Below are 26,890 nucleotides of genomic sequence, written 5' to 3'. Positions count from 1 at the left end.
TCTACTCCACGGTTCCAAGAAACGAAGGAAATCATTACCATAAATTTGATGGATCAGGAGATAATTTAATTTATCTCCACTTCTAGGAATTGTAATAGTCTCACAAGCTGTGAAAATTGGCAGGTGTATACGAAAATGACAATTTGGATATACAAGAATGATAACTTGATAAAAGAAAACCACAGCTTGAATACCAAAAAATAACAATCTAGATTTAAGTAAATAACAATTTGAGTATAGAAAATTAATAACCCGACAAATGAAAATGAAATGACAATTTGAGAAAGAATTGTGATAGCTTGGGTATCATAAAATAACATGAATTTAAATGAATAACAATTGAAATATATGAAAATGACAACTTCACAGAGGACATTGACAAAGAAAAATAACAACTTGAATATACAAAAATGATAATTTGACAAAAGAAAATTACAATTTAGCAAAGAAAAATAACAACTTGAAATATATGAAAATGACAACTTGGTAGATCTATGTTGGTTGATCTTCCTTTAAAGATTTGATCATTCCTACACTTTCGAAAAGCCCAATGACTAACTATGAATCATGTATGCAATACCACCCTTGTTACCCCAACACTTAAACCATGCATGTGATGAATTTGTATACATACATATGTTCATAAGTTGTCTATTAAGAATGCATGCGCGTGTGTGTGTGTGTTAGTTGCACTTGTGTAAAATGATATATTGTGTATCTTAGCCATGTATTATGAATTTGTGGTAAATGTGGTTAGATGGCTAAGATTATAGTATAAGTGCATGTTAAAATATATGTTTTGATGTAATGTATAGAATTTGGCCAAGGGAATTGATTATGTGTAAATATATAATATGGCCAAATTTTGTGAGAAAAAAAGACGTTTGAGCGATCAAATTTAATTTAAAACACATGATCGTTGATGTAATTATTTAATCAAGTGTGTTTTAGTCTATTAGATGTGGTTGAGGCTCCAGAGGTGACTAATGATAAGAGTTTGGCAATAGACGCTCAATTGTTGGAAAAAGACATGAAGTAGTCATTTTAAATTTGGGTGTCCAATTTTCAAATGAAATATCTTATTGAAGTAAAACTTGTGTCATCAATTAGATTATGAAAGAAGTTACATGCAAATGTTTAAATCATTCTAATCGAACATCATATGTAGAAATGACGCATGTTAAATGTTTTCTTTTAGTGAGCTGTCACAATAATAGAGATTGTCACGTACACCATGGCGTAGGTTTAGATGTCGTGACATATGACACAAAGCTAAAAATTGGCGACATATGGGACCAAGGTATTGAAAATGAAACTAGTAATTGAATTGGTTAAGACTAGAGGTCAAGGATTAAGGGTTCAATTGAGGGTTAAACTATAGTCAAACCGATCATAATAAAATAATATAATTCAAATAAAAATTCATTAATCCTCAACACACCCATCAATATCTCAGATTTAACATCTTATATAACATACGACAATAATTTTAACAGTAAACAAAATTTTGTGTGATAATAAAATTAAAGTGACAAAAATAATAATAAGATATAAATATATAATTAAAAATGAAATAAAAATTAAAAATTATAGGTTAAAAATTAATAAAAAAATACATGTAAATAATTGAGTATATAATTTCAATTAAAAAAATTGAAATATGTGAGGTATATAGAGAGTAGTGAAAGCCACAAAATGCAAATAGGCTATTATAGGAGATGAGATGAATTGATGCATCTAACACCTCATTTTAATAAAAAATTTAATAAAACTATTGTGGCCCCTTGTTATTTCAATAGCATTAAAGTGTAGCCTCAATCATTTCATCTCTCTATAAGCCTTAATGGAAGGAGGAAGCACAGAGAACCAAAAAACGCCAAAAGGAGGAGGACAAAGAAGCTACTCCACCTGAATCAAGTGGGGAGGGGGAGAGAGAAGCTCCACCTTGGGCTGAATCATGTAGGGAGGGAGGGAAGGAGGGAAAGCAATTATTGAAGGTTAAAGACGAGCAAAACCCATGAAGTTCACACACGAGAATGGCAAGAAGCCCAAATAAAGCTCAAAAAGAGCTCATTACTCAGGGATGATGGATGATAGGACAGGAGCAATAGTTAAGGAGGAGCGAATGATAGAGTTGATTTTTGTGTTTTTTTTTCAATATTTCTGGCCTAAATAATTCAACCTGTCCAAACTGCCTAAGCTATAGGGTTAGATAGGTTCATCTGAGTCACTAGGCTAACTCGGGTCAGCTAGTTCCACATCAAAATAGGAAAACTAGACTAGATATATAGCCAAGTTGCCTGTTCATTGATTTGACTAGCCAGTCCGGTCCAATTTTGTAAACAATGTATGGCACACAATTTATGACATATGCATTTGTATCGGCGAAAAATGACTTCCCCCCCACCCCAATTTGCTAAAGTGTTGTGATTTTATATTTTCCTTGCTTTCGTTGTGCTTATATATAATTTTGAGTTTAAATATATCTTTGAAGGGTTTTTTGGATCCTAACATTTTAAAAGGTTTTATTTTACATAATTGAGCTAGGCTATTATTTAGGTAAGTTTATAAGTTGAATGACTCTCAATTACTATTGTGTCTTTTAATTAAGATGATTTTTTTTTTTTCAATGTTAATGTAAACATTATATCTATTATACGTATTTGCCTAATTCTAAAGGTTATATGCACTTTTTCACAATTGTGAGGTTAAGCATTAGAATTATATATTTTAATATGTTGGGATAATTGGTCAAATTAGTTTTTATTAATTCATCGTAGGTCAGAAGTTATTAAGAAAAGACATACTTTAAGGTTGTTTCTTTAAGGGGTTTTCACTTAGCTTTACGTTTTTATTTGAGTATGTGTATTTCTACACTTATATCCTGTTATGCTTTTTTATTCACATTCCCTTAATCATTTTAATACGTAGATCTAATTAAATATTTTTTATGTTAGTCTAATTAAATAAATGTCATACTACGATGAATTGACTATTTAATTAAATTGTGACATAGGTGAATTAATGTGAGATATTAAGACATATTTTAAGGCAAGTTAAAGAGGCTTTTAAAATGCAAGAGTGGTATGAAATGAAGACTCATAAGGGTGAAAGTTAAGTAAGAAAAGGTGCATTGCATTGGATTGGAAGATCACATAGGAATTATTATTATTTTCCCCTAAAACGTTAAGTTAGTTTCAACCAAACCACTTCTTATTGGAAGATCATAACTACTTGCAAAGTTTCTTACACTTTCCTTTATTTTCTCTCGAGCTAATTTTGTGTCTCATTACTCCTATTTAGATTTCTCTCAATTTTATCTTCTTCAAACATGTTTTCTCACTTTCTCACCTATTCATCAAATTTTTCTAGTCAACCATTCATATATCTCTCATTCCTCCATCAAATCACATAAGACCACTCTCATCCTTTTCCCCTCACAATTCTCATCAAATCCCTCCTATTTACTTAAGGATTGAAGGCTCGAATCAACCATTGAAGGAGTCACTATTTCATCCAATTGACGAGGAGCTTAGAGAGTTCAATAATGAAGATAGAATGCTAGAGGTCAAGGAAGATTCCTAGGAGCAAGATGGAGATGGAGTCCATATAGTCTACACATGGCTAAGAGCTTTCTATACCTAGCTTCTTGTCATTTTACTTATTGTAATTCTATATTTAGGTTGCAACTTGTTTGGCCTATAGCTCTAATTCTACACTTTAATTACCCAAAAACCCAAGCCCTTAGGTTTATTCGCAACTAATGGGTACACTAACTCCCATTAACTCTATTTAGCTTCCTTCTTCCTCCAACTCAGCTACCAACATTAATGGCTCCTAACAACTTTAACTCATCCTTTAAATTCACAATTTTTTCTAAAAATGAAGGCCATAGCTTATGGATGCATAATACTATCAAACATAAGAGTAGATAGTATAAATAACTCTTATTAATTTCATTTAAACTAATGAACTTAGACCTAAGGCCCCATAGGTCTGAAAATATTCTTCCTCAACCAAAACCTAACTAAAAAACTAGCTAAAAAGGAAGAGGAAAGAAGGGAAGGACATTGGAGACTTACCCTAGGTGGTTAGAGGCCCTAAAATATTCCTAAGTAGCTGCAACACCAAACCCTAACAAATAAAGACAAGAGCTCTCTCTTCTCTTATTCTTTTCTCCTTTGTTTCTTTCATGTTCTTCGCCCTGTTTAAATTTCAAAAAATGTGCCATCAAATATTCTGGCATATAGCTCGTCCATCGTGGCAGATGGTAAAGAAAAAACTACTAAAGTTTAATCCTCTAATTAGGCATAGATGGCCCAATACAACTCTAAACTTGATCTAAATATTGTAGATAAAAACTCAACAAATCCATTAGCCCTCTCTAACTATTCTCAAACCCAATTATGCTTAAATTTTCATAATCACCCTTTATTAATTTAATTAATCAAGGAATTAATTTTCAAAATGTTACAGTGCACTCCACTTGGCCTTCTTCCCCCTTGAAATACTTTTAATATTCCACTTTAGCCAACAAGCCATCAACGCTACTCTATGTTAAAAAACATAGTGTGTTTCTCAAGTAGGACTACTTGACACTAATAAGTAAAAGCTTAAAGAAAATCACAAAAAATATGCATATTGTCTTCTAATTTATCTATACAAACATGGCACATTCCATTAATAGGCATACCCCATTTCTTCTTCGTCATACTAGTTAACATCTTATCATGTTACACTAGCCATATGAACTTACAGCATCTCTAAGGTACCTGTAGTTTCCAAATTTTATCCCAAGTCTAGTCACTTATCATTTCCTCCTGCCTTAATGAGTTATAGGATGATTTAATAGAGAATTCACTATGCTTCTCCCACTTCTACCTCACGCCTTACTTACTATCAACTCCCTCTATTGCTTTCTTAACTTTATCCTAAGTAAATTTAATTCCAGCTGGACTGAGTTTTACAATTAGAAGGGATCAAGTTGTTGTCATATTTATATTTTTCTCTCACAACCTTAACCCACATAGCATCTCACTTCTTTATAAGATTCCATCCTAGCTTTATGAGATTTGCTTGGTTTTGGAATTGAGCATGCCTAATTCCCAAACCACTATCACTCTTACCCTTATACACCTCTAAGAAACTAGGAGAACTCTTTACCTTGTCTCTGTGATTCCCTAAATGAACTCTTTATTCTTTTAGTCTAGTACATCACATATATGAATAGGGAGAAAAGTTGTCCAAATAGTATACGTAGGAATAACCTGAGTGATGTCTTAAACAAGTGTTAGTCCTGCCATCCAAGTAGAGAGAGTTAGTCTCCAACTGGCTAGATGTTCTTTTAACTTTGTCTACTACCTTTGTAAATGTATCATTTCCTACAAGCTCTGAGTAAAGTTGCACCCTGAGATATTTACCTAAATTGGCCCTTCAAGTAAAGCCCAACAAGGAGCTTAACTCTTCACGCCTGGTGTTATGCCTTGAACTATCACAGAACTTCTTTAGGTAGTTGTTAATCATATCAACCTAACTAATAGACGCCTTAGCCAAAAGAATAATATCATCTGCACAAAATGAGTGAGAAATTAGGGGCAATTTCTACTAATTGGATTACCTTGTTAGATTCCCCTCAAAGGAAAAAAGGTGTTGGACTTATTCTCATTCCAAAGTAACTGCATAGAAGTTGCCAAAACATATTGTCGAATAATCGCTACCATGTGAGCAAGAAAGTTAATATTCTGTTAGTAGTTAATCAAAAAACCCCAATTCAAACAATACATGCCTTATCTAAATCAATTTTGATTGTCATCAATCTTCTCTTTCCTTTCATAGTCTATATAGAATGGATAACCTCCTAGGTTACAATAATATTGTCAAAACTATATCTACCTAGTACAAAGCTACACTAATTCAAGGCAACTAACTCTAGTAGAAAGAGTTTCATTCTATTGTTAATCACCTTAGTTAACATTTTGAAGATCACATTACACAAGCTAATAGGATAAAGATCCCTTAATTCTTTTAAGGGATCCATTTCTAAAACAAGGACAAGATAAGTGATATTGATATCTTTGATTTTAAAAGGATTTTTGAACAAATATTTGACATAGGATATAACAGAATAACCCACTGATGACAACTAGATGGAGAGACATCGAATCACATTGTCGAATTCCCCTTGAAGGAAAAAAAAGGTGTTGGATTTATTTATATTCCAAAGCAATTGCATAAAAGTCATCAAAATACATTGCCTAAGAATCTCCACTATGTGAATAGGAAAGCTAACATTCTATTAGTAGTTAGTCAAAAAACCACAAATTCAAACGAACACACGCCTTCTCCAAATCAAATTTTATTGCCAAAAAGCCTCTCTTTCCTTTTATAGTTCGTATAGAATGGATGACCTCCTGGGCTACAATCATATTGCCAGAACTATGTCTGTCCAATACAACGCTATACTAGTCTGGGGTAATAAACTCTAATAGAAAGAGTTTCACAATGTTTTTAACCACCTCAGTCAAAAATTTAAAGATCACTATATAGGCTAGTAAGACAAAGATCCCTCAATTATTTCAAGGGATCCTTTTTTGGGATGAGAACCGGTTAAATGTTATTGATATCTCTAATTTTATAAGGATTTTTGAACAAATCTTTGACATAGGATGCAACTAAATGACCTACTAATTGCCATCAACTTTAATAAAATATGGCACTAAACCCATTAAGACTTGGAGACTTTAAAGGCCTGTTTGGTTGGAGGGGAGGGGAGAAAAATTTTTAAAAAACCTTCCCTCCCTTTCACCTTACTAAACAAGGGGAGGGGAGCTCCTTCCCCTCTAAAACCTCCTCCCCAAATTAGGGGAATGTCCCCCTCCCCTCCCCCCTCATTTTCCCTTACCTCCCTTCTCCTCCATTCCCTCCTATCCCCTTCGCTTTCCTTCCCTCCCTCTGTCTCCTCTTGAATCAAATAAAGCCTAAAGTTCCCATCGACTGAAGAGCTTAAAAAAATTTCATCATCTCCTAGATCAAGTTCAAACTTCTACAATATGTTATCCTTGAGGTTTGGGTAAGTGACCCTAGTATTGAGTGTTAGTTGAGAATTATTCTCTTCTGAGAAAAGATTACCAAAGTAATTAGTGGCCATGTCTTTAAGGACTTCCTCGTCATAGACCTATTCAACATCTTGCATCCTCAAACCCCTACTTTACTTGCTTTTCTTCTACCATTAGCCACTCATAAATTTAGTATAAGTTGTTATTTACCCGAACTCCAAGTTGTTATTTTCTAATACCAAAATTATCATTTTATTTTTAAAAGTTATCATTTTCTTATGCATGCATTGTTAAATTATTATTTACTTAAATTCAAGTTGTCATTTCTTAATATTCAAATTGTCATTTTATATATTAGGATTATTGTTTACTTAGGCTCAAGTTGTTATCTTCTGACACTCATCATTTTCCTTTTTTTAATTTGTTATTTTCATATATCTGAATTGCTATTTACTTAAATTTAAGTTGTTATTTTTTTTTATATTCAAATTGTCATTTTACTTTGCTCAAGTTGACATAAGTTATATATTTAACATTTTATACTATTATTATAAATTGTCCAATAATTACCTTAAAAAGTAAATATAGGAAATTATTTTAAATTTTTTTATGCTATGGTAATTAATTTCATGGGTTTAATTCTTTCATTAACATAATATTTATTTAAGTTCTTGGTTTATAAGGACTAATAATCATTACAAGAGGTGTTCGGCGGATACCGGCCGGAGTTTCGACAATGGTGGTAAATTGATTATATTTTTTAAAAATAAAATAACATGAGGGTATTTTTGTAATTGTATAGAAATTTGAGACTCTGTAATAATTTATATATTACACTAAGACTTTAGGTAATTGAAACTCTTGGGTAGAATTTCATAATAATCCCTCCCTTTTTACCGGATTACGTGAAATTTACACGCACTCAAATGACCATTAACAATAAGAATAATAATAATCACAAAAGCATAAAATCTAAACACCAGCTATACTCCCTGCATAAAACATTGAATTGAATGACTGATAATCAACCAGTTTTAATGAAATACAAACCGTATTTTCTTTTTCTTTTTTAATAACCCAAGCATAAAATCTAAGCACCACGCCAGTACTATATAATAAATCAATCAAATCAAAGTATATATAAAAGTTATTATTCATGAGCTGAAGAAGCAATGACTCTGTTTTATTTCATTTAATATAATTGTACTCCTCTAGTTATTAATATAAGACAAATTTAATTAATTTTACATTTATTATAAAATGATAGTTATATTTGTAAATTTATTAAAAAAATGTAAGTTTTTTATTTTGCCCTTCTTTACAGTAAATATTATAATAAATTGTTGTCCATCAATTTAAATAATAATAAATAAATAAATTTAAAATTGAAAAGAATACATTGATTGCTCTAACTTTGTGTTATATTAAAAAAAATTGAAGGTTTATTTTATGTTAAGGATTGGAGAAAATATTTTTTACTATTTTGGTCATAAGTTATTTCTACAAGAAATTGGTGGTTCTCTTTATAAGTCAGGAGGCATGATATAAGATTGATCATTAATTACTTTATTTTAATTTTTTATCATTTCATGAGTAAAAGGTTACATATGAGACAGCCCTTTTTTTTTTTTAAATGATGCATTTAATAAAAGTAAATCAGGAAATTTCTTTTTTTGTGGGAAAATATCCACATCGGTAAGTCCAAATGTATCTCTACCTATGGACATATGGGACTTGTTCGTGATCCATAGAATGCCCAAGCAGGATTCGGGAATTGGGTTCGTGCTGAGGCAACCACAAGCAGGGTATCTAATTAGAAACTAACAAGATTTTTTTTTTAACATTTATATTGAGCTGTTAGATCAGTCTTTTAATTTGAATATTGATTAAAAAAAAACAATGTGTCTACTAAAAGCAATGATTAAAAAATCAAATCGAATCAGACGGCTGAACTGTTAACTCAATTAGGCTAACGGCTTGGTCTTAGAAAATTAGATTGGATTTGACTGCTTTGGATCAATGATTGGACCTAAAACTAGATCCGATTTTTAAAAATTAAAATGTTAAAAAAAACCTTTTTTTATCAATTTTTTTAATTATATTGTATCATTTGACTTGTTAAGTCATGATAAATTTAAAATATTTTATTTTATTTTTAAGTTAAATAGCAATTTCATATTTATTTTTTATATTTAGATTCTTATATACATATCTAATTTTTTAAATTTATTTTTTACATTATTGATTTAATTATTGATTCAATTTAGTTAGATTATGTGAATTATAAATCACTGATTTTTTTAATTTAATATTTGGTACGATTTTAAAATCTTTGATTGAAAGTTTAAAAGACCACTTAAGGAGGAAAAAGCTTCTGGAGCAAAGTTGTAACTTTTTCCTAATCATAGTTGTTTAATAAATGATCAACATTGAACAAACCTCATCAAAACATTGACCTGATTGACTGTTAAAAATTTGGAAAATTGTCTAAAAATTTATCTTTCCAAAATTTCGAGATAGTTAAGTGCAATTAATCTTGTTAGGGGGGGTACTTAAATGTCATTTTTCCAATTCAAATCGGCAGTTTCTCGGTGCTATTGTTGCAAATCGGCGGAGACAATCCCTGCTTCATCGAGGGCCTGCGACCCGCGATTCATCAATCTCTGAATTCGCAAAGCACCGAAGGATCTTCTGAAATATGGGCTTGGGTTTTGGGATCGGCGTCTTAGGAGTGCTCATTCTATTTCACGCTGCTTATGCCACAATCCAATGTATGCTGTAGGACACGTGAATTTGATCTAACTGAGAAATTACTTATTCTTTTATATGCTCGTTGCTTTTTGTAAACTTCAATAGGTTGGTAAAATATTGGGATTTACGCCTGCATATGTGATTCCGGTTTGATTGGATTGCAGATAGGGGTTTGTTGAAGATTACGGAGGAAGAGTTTTCGGGACCTCCAATGAACGTGAGTATTTTCCCATAATATTGCTTGAAAAACATGGTTTTGATGCATGTCTGTGGGTTCTCAGTGTCCGTGCATCTGGATTTTTGAATGAATGCAGGTGGTTGTTGAGTTGTTTCTAGGATTAGTGCTCTGTATGTGGGCTGCACTGGCTGTGCCAGGGATGTTTTTGTCCATACATCCAGACTCCGAAGAGAACAGGTAACTCCTTGTTTCTCAATCTGGATGATAAATTAATAAATTTACTTAAAAATATCCTTTTAGTTGAATTAATTATGTCATCTAACCGAAAAAACGTTAGCAAGAGGTCATTGTAAACGTGGCCTGACAATGGGAATGATTCCGTGTTGATTTCTGAGAGTTGAGGTGTAAACTTAACGTAAATTGCTCTGGATCCGTACTGTTCCTGTTCTTTTTTGATTGGTCTTCCTTGATTGACTTATGTTGTTAGTCATTCTGTATTAGGCTTTGCTTGGCTGAGAAGGGTCAAACCATTAAGGAATGGAAGTAGAAAACACATAAAAGGTAGTAGGAGTGGTGTTAGAGGTCAATTAAACTGAAAAATCTAACTTCAAATAGCGATACATCTAAGTTAAGTTGTGCTATAGTTTATGAAGCTGGATTGCTCTTGTTCTATATGCGTGATGTAAGTTGTCCTTAGCCTCTCCTTGAATCTTCACATTGTCCTTGTAAGTTTGATCTACATTCATATGGTCTGCTTATTATAGGTCATTTTGTTTTAGAACGGAGTTGATAAAAAGGACTGATAACACATAGATAAAATAGATTTTTTTTATTTTTTATTTTACATAATATGTTTAAAGGTAACTTTACCTTCCTTGCTTCTTAGGAGTGCAATCAAGGTATAAATAATATTTCTTGGTGAAACTTAGGTAATGATGATAAAGAACATTGGCAGTTTGACACTTTGATATCTCTGAATAAGATTACATTGTTTTAATCTCAAAATTCAAATGTGAAGAATGAATTGCTAGCACATCTGGCATGTGATAATTTTCGATTGTTCCATTTGGATTCTCCCTTGTTCATCTAGACCAGCTAACTCACTGATTCCTGCCACTCTGTATGAAGTTAATGGTGTAAAATGAATAATGGAGCTTCTAAGGTTGGAAAATCAGACTGAACTGTCATATTTACATTGACAGGACCCCATTAACTTGCTACAGGACCATAAAGTTACCGATACCAAGTTCTTTGTTTGTAATCTACTGGTTAGATGCTAAGCTATTAGGATTGGCAAATTCATTTGTACTATTCTCATGATTCATCACTCCCAAGAAACTACATCTGTGAAATATTCATTTACGATCTGTTGGTCAGATGCTGAAAAGCAGGATTGATGAATCTGCTGAATGTTAAGAAAAAAAAGTTGGGCGGACTTTTGACTGTTTCTCCACGTGGCAAGTATATCAGATCAAAAGGCTACTGGTTGAACCATTAGGCTTCATGCAGGCATGGTTTGCTTGCTCGGTGCTTAATATGCTCCAAAACTTTTCTACACTATTCTTATACCCATTTAGCCATTGATCTTTCTTTGCTACTCAATTGTTACTGTGGATTTAATTCATTAGCGGCTGATACAGTTGATGATATAAAATATTATATATGAGGGAGTGCATGACCACTTCAATATCTTTATCTGTTGTCAAACGAATTTTCTGTTTGGAAGAGTTGTTGCTTTCCTTAGTTGTGCTTGCTGACGGTGAAGTGACAGAACTTCATAATTTTCCACTCTACTGAAGATATGTTTTGCTAGATAGTTGCTTGGATCATAATCATTACAGCATCAATCTTCTTGGATGCATGTTTGTTCCTTCACCTCTATATTTCTATTATGATTATCTGTTGTCGAAGGAATGCGCTGTTTAAAAAACTTGTTTTCTGCCGTGCTATAGTCCTACTCAAGTTACAGAGCTTCATAATATAATGATTTTTTTTAATCTGCTGGCAATATTTTTGGCCATAAAATTACTTGGATCATAATCATCAGAGAAAGCGCGTTTTTGGATGCAGGATTGTTTCTTTGCCTGCCAACCTGGATTTCATGATCTTCAACCATAGGGGGAAGGTATTTCCTGTGGAAATGGATGTGAAGTTGAGACATTAAAGATTTTTGGATCGAGCACGTAACTTCATCTTTTCTCATGAAGAAGAAAAACCTCGTTTGCAGTTTTGAAACATTTGGTTGTGCATTTGGCAATTATCATTATGGCACTCGATATTTATGACTGATGTAAGAGATTTTGCAGTTTCCATTGTAGCTTCATTCTAATATTTCTGCACTGCCCACTTATCCTTGTTATTTTGAAACAATTATTTTACCCTTCATGAAAATTTAGCCTGGACTTTGACAATGCACATGATTTAATGAGGTTGAAAGTATATCATGTGGATGTCTAAAATGAAAGCAACCTGTCTATCTGGGTGAAACTCTATTTCCTTCGTGTGGTTGAAACAAAGCTTTCATTACTTTCGTTTCATCGGTGCCTGCTTGGGTTATATGTTCTGTATAAATTTTTTGACGGTTTACTTAGTTTGATGCCTCTATTGACTTCCTAATGATTTATGGAGTTCTGGAAACCAAAACGAGAAAAAAGCGGCGAAGCAAGCTTATCAACTTCCTGAAAACTTGTTTGGAATATTTCCAAACAGTAAGATCAAAGCACTATTTTGAAAACCGGACCGGACCGGCCGGTCGGACTGGTCGGACCGTCGACCGGTCTGGTTCAAAAGAAAAAACCGTTTTCAGAGTTGATCCGGGTTGAACCGTTTCGAACCGGCAGTCGGACCGGGAACCGGATCCGGTTTTCAAAAACCGGACTGTTCAAAAAAAAACTTTTTTTTTATTTTTTATCAAATTTTTTTAAAAAAATGACTAATTTTTTTAATCATTTGATATTATAGTGTATCATATAGCTTGTTAAGTCATAATAAACTTAAAATATTTAAGTTTTTTAAGTTAAATAGCAATTTTATATGTATTTTTTATATTTAAATTATTATATACATATATAATTTTTTTTAATTTAATTATTACGTCACCGGTTGGACCATTGGTCCAACCGGTTGAACCATGCGAACCGTGAACCGCTGACTTTTCCGGTTCAATGTCCGGTCCAGTTCTGAAAACACTGGATCAAAGAGTGGATATTTTTTCAGATCCCTCCCGATGGAGGTAATGATTTCTTGTGATGGAGGTTTCGAGTCTCATTTGGATTTTGGACGGGACGACGAAGTGGTGCCTCAGTGCATCGTGCCTCACTGCCTCATGATGGAAGATTATAGCGTATTTAAATTTTAGTTGGATATAATTGATTATAAAAATAATTGATTAATATAGTTGATTTTAATTATAATTAATTATATTATAACACAATTTGTTTGAATATTATTTTTGTAAAATTAATTTTAATAAAATTAAAAATGTTTGAATGATTTAATCAAAATTAATTTTAATTGTATAAATTATTATAAAGGATATTATTTTTTAAAATTAAATTATTGATGAATTATTGATAACAGATTAACATAATGCTGACAGAACATAATAAGAAATAAAATATAACTTGATTTTTTTTTTGGCCAAAAATATAACTTGATTGATATAAAGAAATTTGTTTGGAACCATCTAAATTGCATTTGCAATTCTCTTTTTTTGGAGTCCATGCCAGTACTTTTTCCATTCTGTGATCAAGGTTCTGATAAAAGTCAAAGAACTAGCCTAAGAGGTCATGGCAAAATATAAAAAATATGTGGCGCGTGTGAACATAGTCAAGCAAGTCAAAAATAAAATTTTACTTTCCATCTCAAATGATCAACTAAGGACAGAAACAAGTACGCCTAGGTTGCATTAGGCATTAGGCAACAGGCATAATATGTATAAGCTCAGCCGTCAGCAGTCACACCACGAGAAACAGTCTCCCTCAACTTATGATAAACTTGATTAATTGCCTCTAATTAATCATCACAAAACTTGATTGTTTGGGTAAACTCTATTTTAATTGATTTTTGGGCCCAAAAAATCGATTAATTGCAGCATCGAAACACACCGTAGGTCGAAGATTGTGAAGATGCCTAATAGCAGCTCGAGTGTATGGTGGTAATCTTTGGTCCTCCCTCAGCCTTATGGTTACTGTCGGTAATTTTATTTTAGGTTTTGTAATATTTGGTCAATTAATCAAAAAAGAAAATAAAAAGTGGCTTTTCTTGCTACCGAATTAGATTTGACTCAGCGCGAATATGCGAAATAAAACAGGTTGGGTTTGGACGAATGCCAGAATCTTTCTATTTTCTTATCATTATTTTCCTTTCACCTTTTTTATTTTAACCATTCATTAAATTTATGATTAAAACAAATGCATTCAAGTTAATACAGTGATGTCAATGAGCATAATTACAGAAGTGAAATAAAAAAAAAGAAAACAGATGATAATAAAATGGTTCCACGTGTGGATTTGGACAATACAGATTTTCAATGCATGTGTTATAGTATATCCAAAGATAGTCAATTCTATCTGTGCATTTAAATTTAAAATATATTAACAAATTAGATCTTCATTTTCCCGAAGAAAGAAATTCACCCTGAGACCTGAGCTGAATTCGCTTAATAATTAATAAATAGATTAATGAGTAAAATAGACCTTCAAGTATCATGCAAAAAGCATCCCGAATGCTAAACTTTTAAAATATATAAAATAAATTCTAAACTTTCAGATTTAGAGCAAATTAAATCCTATTATTAATTTTTTTTAATGTTGTTATTGTTCATTTATTAATTAGCATCATAGACCCTAAATTATTAAGCGAGTAGCATCTTAGATCTAAATTTTAAAATTTTGAACAAATTACTTTCACTGTTTATATATAAAACGTTGACTATTATTTAAATCAAATTAATCTTAGCGTGATCTGCTGCAGTGAATGCATTATTGGTCGTGACAAACGATCTATAATTTTATGAAAATGACATGTTTTGCTCCTTTGTTTGTAATATTTTTCAAATGATAGATATCTCATACTTCTATCATTAGTAAAATCCTCTCACATTTAAACTTCTTTTCTAATGGAATCTCAAGTTTTATACATTAAATAAACAAACATTATCCAAATAAGACTAACTTAGAGTTATAGAATATACGAAAGTATAAAATATCAATCGTTTGAAAAAATATTATAAAAAAGAGACAAAAATGTCATTTCATAAAATTATGAGTTGTTTGCCACGGCCAATGATATGTTTACCACGATGAACCATGCTGAAGTTAATTTGATTTATATAATAATCAACATTTTATACATAAATGATGAGAGTAATTTACTGAGAATTTTAAATTTAGAGTTCATGACACTACTTATATAATAGTCTATGGTTTGCAGCCATAATTAACAAATAAATGGTAATGACATTAAAAAAAATTAACTATAAAATTTAATTTGATATGAATTTAAAAATTCAAGATACATTTTAAAAATTTAAAATTTAGAACACTTTTTATATAATATTTTAAAATTTATTTTGCTCAATAACACATACCGTGAAAAGAATTACACACGTGCTTTGACTCGTACGTAGCCAATAAGTGATGATTGTTGATTATCCTCGAATTATAACTGGCGCGGGGGTGGAAGCGAAGGAAAATGATGGCGTTTCTTCAGATACCTTCCTCTCTATCTCTCGCTCTCCCCTCACCAAGTAAGTCGCGTATTGTCCCGACGTTATCCAAGATGGTGTCGTCTCGCCTCTCTCCCCAACCTTCTGTATCGCCAATATCAGCCGACCCCAGGAGATGCATCTCCGAAATTCATGCGAAATCTTTCAATTCTGTGCTGTCAGGAGCCATCGCACTTGGATTATTTCTTGGAGGTATTTAGCTTTGTGATGTTACGCAGCTATTCTGTCTCGCATTTTTAAAACTGCGCAATGATAATTGTCATTTTTCCCCCTTCTTTTATACTGAATAAACTATAAAACTGAAGTATAAAACAATACGATCTCGGTAGGAATTGGACTGGCTGAGGCAAAAGTTGGAGTAAACAAGCCAGAATTGCTCCCTAAGGATTTTAGTACTGTCATTGATGTTGCCGGCTTCCTCTCTGATGGCCAGGTATGGTGGTCCCCCATTGGAAGTTCACTACTGTATACATATTTTAAGGTCATGATTTGGAGTCTGTTTCGCCTATCGTGTCCATTTCCATTTTTTTCCTTACTTTGTTAGAAAATAAAAATGGACTTGTAACTTTTAAGTAAGGATGCATTTGTAAAATAGATAAGCATGATTCTTATTCATTTTTTCCATAGGAGAAAAGGCTAGCTCAAGAGATAGCTTCTCTTGAAAAGGATACAGGATTCAAGTTGAGAGTTTTAGCTCAAAACTATCCTGAAACACCAGGTATTATGTGGTCATCACATAGTTTGCCATATAGAACTTGGTACAGATTAAAATTCACCACCCTCCAAATCTACGATTACTTAACTGCAGAACCAAGCCTGATAGTGAAACCGCCAATGTATCCCACAGGTTTGGCAATTAAAGATTTTTGGCAGGTGGATGACAGAACTGTTGTCTTTGTGGCTGATCCCACATTTGGTAAAAGATCAAACACACGTGTTTTACCATCGTTGTTGTTCGTCCTTTCTGGTTGTTGTTTTCCTCTTCTTTTGGGTATATCTGCCTTCAAGTACTACAATTATCATGAGACCATTGTTTGCCAGGGAATATATTGAATTTCAATGTTGGCGCTACAGTAGATTTGGACATCCCGCGTATTTTTTGGAGCCGCTTGGCAGGGAAGTATGGCAACATCTTCTATTGGAAAGAGAAGGTGAATTCTTTTTCTCAATATAGCTATGTTATCATTGCGTGGTGAAAGAGTGTTGTTGAACTCAACGTTCTTGGGGCTCTTTTTATATTCGAACATTGAAGCAGGGGGAAGATGCATCTATTGAAGCAGCTGTGGCGGCAATCTCTAATTGCTTGAGAGAGCCTGTGGGCCCGAGTAATTGCTCTGAGGTGAAGTAATTATGCCATGGACTAAAGAGGCTACGTTCTCTATCAATTTGATGCATCAAGACAATACTTTTTAGCCAGCTTGTTGTCCCTACTTAGGTTGTACAGCCATGACTTATAAGTTAAAACTACTCGAGAAAATTTGTATTATGGTTTATTCATATTGAGTACGATGAAATTATGTATTTAATAGTTAATACAAATGGAGTTATGGAAAGCATTTTTGTTGCACAATACGAGAGATGCCCCAACAGACTGAGAATCAAATGGTCTGTCAATATGCCGTCTGTGATTGGTTAAGTTGTGCTGGTTGAACAGAGCAGTGGATGAAAAGTCACATTGAATTCTGTCTTCTAGTAAATCATTCACTAGCGAGTATTTATCCTAGAAATCACATGTTTTGTGCTTGCATTTTCTATCAGAATTCGAGCCTCGTTCACATGTATTTATAGATGTAAGGATTATTGAAGAGTATGGTCGAATGGACCTATTCTGTATAAATGTCATGCCTATATGAAGTAAAATATAGACCAAATAGTCCCACTGAATTTCTATAACCCTTCTATGAGAATGACTCCTTGAGTCCTTTAAGAATTAAGAACCAACATTTACACTGATATATATAAATGATTGTCCAACAACTCTAAATTTGTAAGTAATCTGAAGGTAAATATCACTTCACCTTTGAATCTTACTCTATCTATTCGAGCAGAGGCCTTGGAGTTCAGTGGAAGCTAGATTGTTGAATTTGAGCCCTTAATCAAGCAGCTGTTTATTACGAGTCCCATATCGAGAGATCACATTAGTAAAGTGTGGTTTATAAGTCAGGGTATCCTCCCCTTACAAGGCATCTTTTGGAAGTGAGTTCTATCCAAAAAATTTATGGTTGTGACACTGTTTGATATGTTGCGTTAAGGAGCAATTTTATCTTGATCTCATCTCTCTCCTATCCATTATCAAATCACAGAATGGAAGGTTCCTGGGATTTAAATGTTCGAGACCAAAGGTGCCGTGCTGGCAAAAACATGTACGAATTGCTTTATTTCATCTTAAAATCTTTTATATTATCTGTACGGCTCATACAATGACACAATGCACAGGAGGAAGCCGCTGGCTTAGGGAAAGCCAGTGAAATGTGTGTCTAGGCACTAGATCTGTGGTGATGGTGGCCCCTGGCCAGCCTGGGGTGTCATGTGACTAGCAAAGGACCAGTTTTGCACAAGCTTTAATCGCATGACACGAACAGTGAGCCTAGCTCTGCCATTCTGGCTAGATATTAGTTGACTGCGTTGAATAATTGATAATCAAATGGATAGCAGGAGATTAAGACTCTTCTAATATTGTTACTGCAACATTGCAGAAAGCATGCCTGCATTATCTGCAGAGCTGAACCAGTTTGCTTATTTGGTGTGGCTTTTGTGTGAAGGTTAACTAGATCGCTAGCTCCAAAATGTTATCCATCTGACTTTACATTAACCGTTGCAATGCAATCAAGTATCAATATTAGATTCCCCCCCCCCCCCAAAAAAAAGAAGAATGAAATATAATATCCATAAGCTCATAATATCGTGCCGAATAATGTTAATGCTTGGGGAGTCTGTCTAGGGCTTTGATACAAACTCTAGTAAGTTGGAACATTTGAAACAAGTTGCTCCAGAATTAAAGAATATAATGAATAAGCTACATATAACGTTCATGATTCAGGAGAAGGCTTTAAACTACAAATTACTATTGCTTGAAACTTGTTTTATGATGGGAAGATGATTAGTACTCAGCCTTCCCACTGTCTAGAATCTTCTGTAGTTCTTGAGGAAGGCAAGGAACAGCAAGAGCGCCCTTCTGGCTGAAACCATACTCTTCCCCAGCCCGATCTAGCAGTCCCATGAATGCAGGATCAGTCAAGTATTCCAATCCAACAATAAACCTTCTTGTCTCTTCACCCATGGTAGCGAGAACGACAAAATGACCTTCCTTAACATCATCTGGCACTATAGTTGCTGCTTCTAGTTGATCTTCACTCGAGTAGCTGAGTGTTGATCTTCTCGATGTGAAGAGTGAGAGACCCTTTTGTATGTTCCCAGCAAAAGATCCAAGCATCTTGAAAACAAGTCTTTTAATCTCTTCTTATTGATATGATATTACACTTGCAGTGTCTATTGCAGGCTATGGCTATTTATACAGATAAAATGGAGGGAGCCATGAAATTTCCTGAAGCCAAACCCTGTCTGAGGAGCCATGCGTAGTGCGTGTGGGCGGGTATGCATAGCATTCAATGACATCTGACGCCTTGACTGGCCAGTTTCTTTCTCCTCAAACGGTGTTCATGTCTGACCGTCGACTTTTAGTGCCTAGAATTTGTTGTCCTTGTCTCACTATTAATATAATGTAGTTGACGCAACCCAGTTCAGAAATACGGTTTTCTGATAAAACTGACGGTAGAGACGGGTAGATTTATTTTATTTTTTTGGGGACCCAGTTGCGTTTTGGTAATCCTAGTTATTGATCTCGCGACACTTAGCATATACCTGATCCTGGTTCACCTTGACGTTTTGCACTCATGGTACTGCACTCGCTCAATATAAGAGCTAGTCCAGCTTAGATCTTGTCGGATTAAATTTCCTGAAAAAGGTGAAAGAATTTTACGGTAGGTTGCAAGATGTGTCTGAGGGCTAATGATTTCTTGTTTGTTGGGGGCTTCGTCATTAAAGATGAAGATTCTTGTTTTGTGGTAAAAGATGACAGTGGAGCCCAAATTACTCACTCGTGAAGATGAAGTTTTGATACTAGTGCTGGTAAGAATGAAGAACCACTGGCTTAACTGTTCGAATGGAACATTATTTTTCTTTTTCTTTGACCAAGGGAACAGATTTTTCCAGTGATGTTCGTGCAGACCTCAAATATAATAATAAAGCGAGAAGATCTGCATTATAGTTTCAACCCAGAGCCAATTAAAGTTGAGTGCTAGAATAAGCAATCGTCGTGATCAACCGAGCTCATCGTACATTGTATCAGCAAGATACATGCACATGCCGAGCCGCCTGGAACCATTTTATTAGATTTACTCACCAATCATCATCCACTGAACGGGTAAGGATTCAAATTTCAACCATCAATCAAGCTTAATTGGTGGATACACGGCTCATGCGATAACCCACGTAACTGATCAATGTAGAGTCATCGGGAGACCCGGTGGCCCCAGAAATAAAATCTTGTGATGGAAATCCACATGCTTGCCTAGGTGCAGGAACAATTGCATGTGATTCTTCGTTAGGAGCAAATCATGAACGTCTCTGTAGCCCCTTTTTTTGAACGAAATAAGCTATTTATTGGATACATAATATTTATTTGGATTTCAATTTACATTTGAGAAAAATATATTTAAGAGATTCAATTATTTATTGAATTTGATAAAAGTACATTACAAGTATAATTTAGATGTATTTTTGAGAATTACCCAAATAAGTCTATAGTTTTTTAACATTCTATGAGAATGATGGGACAAATAAACAATTAGTGGATTCGAATTCACTGCAATTCATGGCTTTTTACTTAAGTCGAATTCTATTGAAGTGATCTCTATCATGAGCATGGAACAATTATCTATTGCCACATCACAGCATGTAATTCAAAATGGTATTACATTAGTCCACTTAATGTGGCAAAAGCCGACAGGTCCAAACGAACAATGATCAAGGGAGATTTTTCTGATAAAATTGAACTAAAGATCTAAACTGCCGGTAATTTGCTTTCCAATTTTAAAAGTTTAAATCTAGATAAATACTGACAAATGCACTAATGGAATTTGGATATAGTGGAAATGGTTAATCTCTCATAATATGATAAATTAAAATTTGAATCCCCACTGAAAAAAGTCATCACACTTAATATCTGACTGTATCTCGAATAGAGTAAGAAGATAACTATGAGTAATAAAAAAAAATGGTGTATGCACTTTGAAATGTATAAAATATTTGTAACTTTAGATTAAAATAAAACATTATATTCCATTTAAAATTAAGGGAGAATTATATTAAAGTCACACATAAGAAAATTAATTATTGTAAGATTTATTGATAACTGAATTAAATTACGTTTATAATATAACTAGTTGTCAATACAATTTAGTTCAGTTGTCAATAGACGTTATAATAATTATTTTTTTTTATGTGAGACCTGATTTTAATTCTCCTTAAAATTAATTATAAAAAACATCACTTCCTTGCTTTGTTAAGTTTCAAGCAAACACCGCCAAAAAAAAAAAAGCAAACACCGCCAAAACCCATAAAGGGTTCCAAAGACCCGATTCATTTAATTAAATATTTAATATATCATTTTGGTGAAAGATTCATGGAGATGTATGTGTATAGCCAGTAACTCAAATGGGTTAAATTTAATTGAATTGAGTTTAAAATATCAAAACATATAAAAAATTTATTTAACTAAGCTTGACCTTAACATCTTGGATTTTTCAAGCTTATTCATGATGGTTTTGAATATTTAAATTATTAAATATTATTTTATTTTATTTTTCGAACCATTTCCAATTTTAAGCTTAAAATAATACATCTTTTTTCCTATCCTTATTAAAACGAAACCAAATATTAAAAGAGTAAAAATAAAAGACTATAAAATAGCACACTAGGTTTATTTTTCCTAAACATTTTCAAAAATATCCAAGATAAATTGTTATTGCAACATTAAAACTTCAATTAAGAGCATGGAATGTGCAAGTGGGGAGTTAGGAAGAGGTTTTGTGAGTATTAAATAAAAGCTAAAGTGCATGTTTAATTTTATTTTATTAATAACAAAAAAAAATTAAGTATTCAAACAAAACCTATTTAAATTTAGACAAATAAGTTAGAAGTAATATATATATATATATATATATATAACTTTCAAGTCAATCTTAAAATTTTTTAAATTTACTCGAACTAATTCGTTAGATTTTACCAAAATTATTGGCCGTGTGTGTGTTACCTAAATATGTATACTTGAATATAATCAAATATGATGCATTAATTTTGTTGTTATAATTTAATTCAAGGGTAAAATGTAGCTTTTGGACCCAAAAGAAGAAAAAGAAAAAGAGGCCCCAACTCCTAACATGAAATTTAAGCAACAGTTGAATTAGGAACCTTCAGGGCAGGGAAAGTGCGTGTAAAAGAGGACCCACATGACATTGGCCTTCAGCCCATGCGAAACTCGAAGAGCAGAGAATTAGCGTAGGACTTGGGAGTTTGGAGCTCCTGTCTTGGCTTGACGCTAATCTGGATGAGACGGATATGGGAGAGAAGAGATACTTGTTAAGACTCTTCATCTCGGCGAAGCACATAACGGCAAACGTCGTGGACGAGAGCAGCGGCCGGATGGTGGCAACGGCATCGACGGTGGAACACGCAATCAAGGACGCTTTTGACTCCAAGGCCTCGGCCCCGGCCATTGGAGAGGTGCTGGCGATGCGGCTGAAGACGGAGGGGCTAGGAAGTGGAGTCCACATCCACGCCGCGAAGGAAATCGAGAAGAAGGAGCTCCACAGCTGTCCGAAGGCATGGGCCATAGTTAACGCCATAAAGAGTAAGGGGTTCAAGGTTGTTATTCCCGATCATAATAGCTGCTTGTCTTAGATCTTATTTTGGGCTCTACCCTGGGCCTATCACTTTTATTTGGGCTTTCCTTCTAATTTTTCAACCCAGTTACGGAATAGCGGCTTGACAGGTATTGTCTAAAGGTGGACAAACATGAGCAATGCCCGTTAGTGACCGATTCTTCTTTTTATGATTTGTCTCTTAAACAACCAAACAAATATATTAGTGCCTGATTTACTTGCTAGTCTTCTCTAACGTTTTCCTTTCTCTTTATGCCTTCCTCATTTTCATGAATCTCAACTCTGTAGTCAAACCCGGTATGTGTATATAAAATTAAGATCAAGCGAGTTTGATGCTGGGTCATGATGATATGCTGGACCTGTCTATTCTTATGGAACCCCCTGCCTTTTTGGCGGAACCCTTTACTATGGAACCAAAAAAAAAAATGATCGTAGCTTTTAGCTTTTAGTGTCCATTTTTTGTGATATTCTCGCTTCGATCTTAATTTTGCTAGATAATCAACTTTTAGTAATTTTGATGACAACATACTTGCCTGTTTGTGTGTGTTTGTGTTCAAAATATTTCACAATCAACTTCTGAATACGAACCGTACAAATATATTCACTTGCCAAATGCCTTCTTACGTGCAGAATTCATAATTTGGGTTCAAATGAGTTGAAAATGTGATAAAAGTTTAAAGAGTGGATTAGTGCTATTACGGAATCCTCCCCCCTTGGGCAAAATAAAACTGTCATATCACTGTATGAGTTAAAACATGAGATTCTCTAAATCCAGAGCCTGCGTTTTTTCTCTCAATTGCCCCAGGTTTTATTCATTTTATTTTAATATTTCCCACCATCTACGGTAATGAGAATTTATACTATTGATTCCAATCTTTGCGATCCATGGGGGGGGGGGAATGAAAAAAATGAATTAGAGTTGAAGAGAGTTCACACCCCCACATACTTCTTGTCAAGAATAATTGATAGTAGAATGTAGCCATATTTAAAATAAAAAATGTACGGAATATGTTGACCAATATCCTTCATTTTGATCGAAATCAACAGGCGTGGGTTAGACAATATTGCCTGTATGGAAGCTTATGGATGAGATATTGATCAAAATGAAAGATTCAATGACCAACGTCTTCTAGATATTTAAATGGAATAATATCTCACCGTTTTTAAAACAAAGAGGGTAGCATTACTGTGCCCTATCTCTAATTGAAAGCTGGTGACAACGATTACACCTGGTGACAAACTTATGCTGTAAACTTTCCCTGAAACCTAGTAATTTTGTTTTTTGAATTTGATTGATATGATATGCGTTATTTAATATTTATTCATCATTTGAAAGATTTTTTGACCATCTTCATCATTTGAAAGTTAAATAAACAGTATTTTAATAGAAAAGCAAAATCTTTAATGCCTGGGCCATTAAACCTAGCATCCAGGGTGCCTTTTACTACCGCCTACCACAAATTCCACACGTCACATAGAGTTGGTCTGAGAAGACAAAACATTAAATTTTACGGTGAGAACAGAAAAACGCTGAAAATCCGGGTCCCTTGTATCCTAGCCTTATCCATAAATACACGTATATTTAGTCAAATATGTTAGCCGTCATGCTGGAGATTTTCTTGTTCAAAAAAGAGAGTTTCAAAAGTCAAATGACGCAGCCCACCATGAATGCAGGTTGAATTGTAGCTCTGGTTAAAAAAGAATGTAGAATATGACCCTGGGTGGTGTGCACGTGGGTTTTGATACCAGCAGCATGCTGCTCATTATCTTTCTCAAGATTCCGACCTTTTGAATTTTGACCTTGATCCCCAACGTTTTCCGTTTTCACAACACAAAAACTAATGGTCGTCAGTAACATTTGTCTGGCAACTAATCGAACGCCAGCAAAACCAATCACAATAACTGCTTTTTTTTTTTTTTTTTGACCTGAACACAATAACTGCTTTCACATCCTTATATTATCGCACAAAAATTATATCTATCAGCATCGTTACGTAGCTATTAATATTGAACTACATGCTTTTGAATTAAAAAAAAAAACCTGGCGTTCACTACCCGTGGTGTTACTTTAATGCCACTTCTTAAAGCAATATATACTTAACAACTATTGCATAACATTCATACAAATTATCAAATTGAAATGTACGATACATAATTCATTGAATAACCATACATTACTCTTCTACACAAATTCATAAAAACTTCACGGTGTACTACATTTGTTGTTGTATTCTTTCCCTCCTTATTATTGCTTGCCAACAATAATTTTTTAAGTCTGTTTTTTTATTTCATTTGATTTCACTGTTGGCAAAGCCACATATACTTGACTTTGTGAAGATTAATCTCGTCAAGCATAACCCAACATTTTGGCAAAAAAATACAACCTAATGTGTCTTAATGATGAATTCTAACTCTTATTAATAGTCGTTGTAAAAGAAAGTGTGATAAAAAATTATTTTCAAAAGATAACTTACTTTTTAAATGATTTATGTCCATTCTATGGATTGATACATTTTAATTAGGGTTCAATTTATTTAATATTATAGCTTCAATAACTGATTTTTTAAGTTTTTTAGTAACTCTAAGATGATTGTCATTACATGGACTGGCAGCTTCATCAATGTATATTTCTCAAAAGCATTAGTGGAGCGTTTAAAATTTTGTCGATTTTGGTCACCAAAGTGTTTTTAATTAACTGAAAACAAACAAGCAATGAGGTAAAAACAGATGCTGGAGTTGAAACAGGGATGAAACTGAAACTTTGAAAGGTAGACCGTTAGATCAAGTAATGTACTTTGGGTGCCACAGGGAAGAGGCGTAAGAGAGTAAGGGTCATGGACCGAGAGACTAGCTAGCACTCTTGGCGTGCAAATTCAAACTCCAACACGGTGCCATGTATTAGTGACGTGGAATGGGGCCCATTAGTCCGATGGCTGTCTCGTGCGTCGTGCCTAACCCCGTTCTCGTGAGTCGCGAGTCCACAATCTGATCTCACTTTTTTTAGCAGGCTACTCCACCATTATAAAATATAAATTCTATTAGTAATATTTTCACATCAAAATTTGTATCAAAACAATAAAATATTACAAAAGAATAGTAAGCATTAAAATCGATATTCGTATTGTAATTTAGTTGATATTTTTAAAAAATTTATAATCAACATAAATATCAAAGTGAGTAAATATTGCGCTGGTTATATTCTTGAAATGTTTACCACAGAATTTAGTTATAAATTTAAACAAGAAAAATCATACTTAAATTTAGTAATCACTGTGAATATATTTTATTGATGGTTGCTCAAATTTCATTTCACACTAGCACTTGTTAAAGGGTTCAATATCCAGAACATTCCAGAGCTAGCACGCAACGTTATTTTTCAAACAAACCATATAATATTGCATCATACATGCATGTATGAATGGGAATCGATGCGACATCCTGATGGGATGAGCATAAATGGGCGATGCATGCATGCATGACATGGAAGGAGCCGACATACATATTGGCATCCAAAGTCAGGGCTGAGTCATAAATTGAGGCCCCTTTCGGGACTCACCTCCCCGTCGCTAAGGGCCCCACATAGATAATTCCTTTTTGCCTCTCTCTAAAATGCCGTCGCCGCCAGTATCTCCTTGTCAAATATATCATTTTCTCCACTTTATATTTATTATTAACTGACATTCTTTTAGTGTCTGTAACTCCTAACTCGTGTTTTTCTCAGCGCTGTAATTTAAATGCCCATATTGTGCCTAATTGTTTTTAATGTTGTTGTACGAACCCAGCTAGTAACATCAATTTTATATACATCAAGGAAAATATTCTATGAACATTCTGCATCTTATTTAAATTGATCACTGATCTGGCAACTAATGATCCAGATACAGTCATATGCGTATATAAATGTATCCAAGAGCGTGATGTTTATATTCAATATGAGCTGACAATATATTGTGGTGTGAGACACATTATTATTGATTAGGTTATTTTAAAAAATAAATAACGAGAAGCTTACTAGAAGTGCACAGTTCCACTATGGCTAGAAAAAAAAAACTAAGATAGAGGTACAAATTTAGTCACACTATTTTCCAATAAGCATCTGGTATCTTATATTATGATGCGTTGTAAAATAAATAATTAATTATTTAAAATCAAGCATCCAACACCAACCATTAAATTTGAGCCAACTATGTCTTTTATTTTGAATTGTGAGGCCCATTCGTTTAATAAAATTAAAAGA

At 33.5% G+C, this 26,890-nt stretch overlaps 4 protein-coding genes across 7 annotated transcripts; 3 read left to right on the top strand and 1 right to left on the bottom strand.

Moving 5' to 3' along the window:
- Positions 1 to 9,590: 9,590 nt before the first annotated feature.
- On the top strand, positions 9,591 to 12,476 carry LOC129306284 (membrane magnesium transporter). Its single transcript, XM_054946785.1, has 4 exons — positions 9,591 to 9,826; positions 9,971 to 10,023; positions 10,121 to 10,221; positions 12,055 to 12,476. Exons 1-4 carry the CDS (start codon positions 9,754 to 9,756, stop codon positions 12,146 to 12,148), a joined length of 321 nt encoding a protein of 106 aa, XP_054802760.1. The 5' UTR covers positions 9,591 to 9,753; the 3' UTR covers positions 12,149 to 12,476.
- Positions 12,477 to 15,644: 3,168 nt separating this feature from the next.
- On the top strand, positions 15,645 to 17,265 carry LOC129306280 (thylakoid lumenal 15.0 kDa protein 2, chloroplastic). 4 transcript variants are annotated; one of them, XM_054946780.1, is made up of 6 exons: positions 15,645 to 15,904; positions 16,042 to 16,145; positions 16,340 to 16,430; positions 16,560 to 16,628; positions 16,754 to 16,863; positions 16,965 to 17,265. In XM_054946780.1, exons 1-6 carry the CDS (start codon positions 15,679 to 15,681, stop codon positions 17,058 to 17,060), a joined length of 696 nt encoding a protein of 231 aa, XP_054802755.1. In that variant the 5' UTR covers positions 15,645 to 15,678; the 3' UTR covers positions 17,061 to 17,265. The 4 variants fall into 4 exon arrangements, with proteins under 4 accessions (XP_054802755.1, XP_054802754.1, XP_054802753.1 ...); XM_054946779.1 differs by having other exon boundaries at positions 16,521 to 16,628; positions 16,968 to 17,265; XM_054946778.1 differs by having other exon boundaries at positions 16,521 to 16,628.
- Positions 17,266 to 18,589: 1,324 nt separating this feature from the next.
- Positions 18,590 to 19,455, bottom strand: LOC129306282 (auxin-responsive protein SAUR40-like). The gene has a single exon (XM_054946783.1). It carries the CDS (start codon positions 19,143 to 19,145, stop codon positions 18,813 to 18,815), a length of 333 nt encoding a protein of 110 aa, XP_054802758.1. The 5' UTR covers positions 19,146 to 19,455; the 3' UTR covers positions 18,590 to 18,812.
- Positions 19,456 to 22,068: 2,613 nt separating this feature from the next.
- Positions 22,069 to 22,919, top strand: LOC129306281 (uncharacterized). The gene has a single exon (XM_054946782.1). It carries the CDS (start codon positions 22,331 to 22,333, stop codon positions 22,670 to 22,672), a length of 342 nt encoding a protein of 113 aa, XP_054802757.1. The 5' UTR covers positions 22,069 to 22,330; the 3' UTR covers positions 22,673 to 22,919.
- The last annotated feature ends 3,971 nt before the right edge of the window (positions 22,920 to 26,890 follow it).

This window comes from Prosopis cineraria, unplaced genomic scaffold (genome assembly GCF_029017545.1).
Source record: "Prosopis cineraria cultivar Desert tree isolate PC_DT_omini unplaced genomic scaffold, ASM2901754v1 PC3, whole genome shotgun sequence".
Lineage (NCBI taxonomy): Eukaryota > Viridiplantae > Streptophyta > Magnoliopsida > Fabales > Fabaceae > Prosopis > Prosopis cineraria.
The sequence above is the reverse complement of the archived record's forward strand: the minus strand, read 5'-3'. Positions and strand labels throughout refer to the sequence as shown.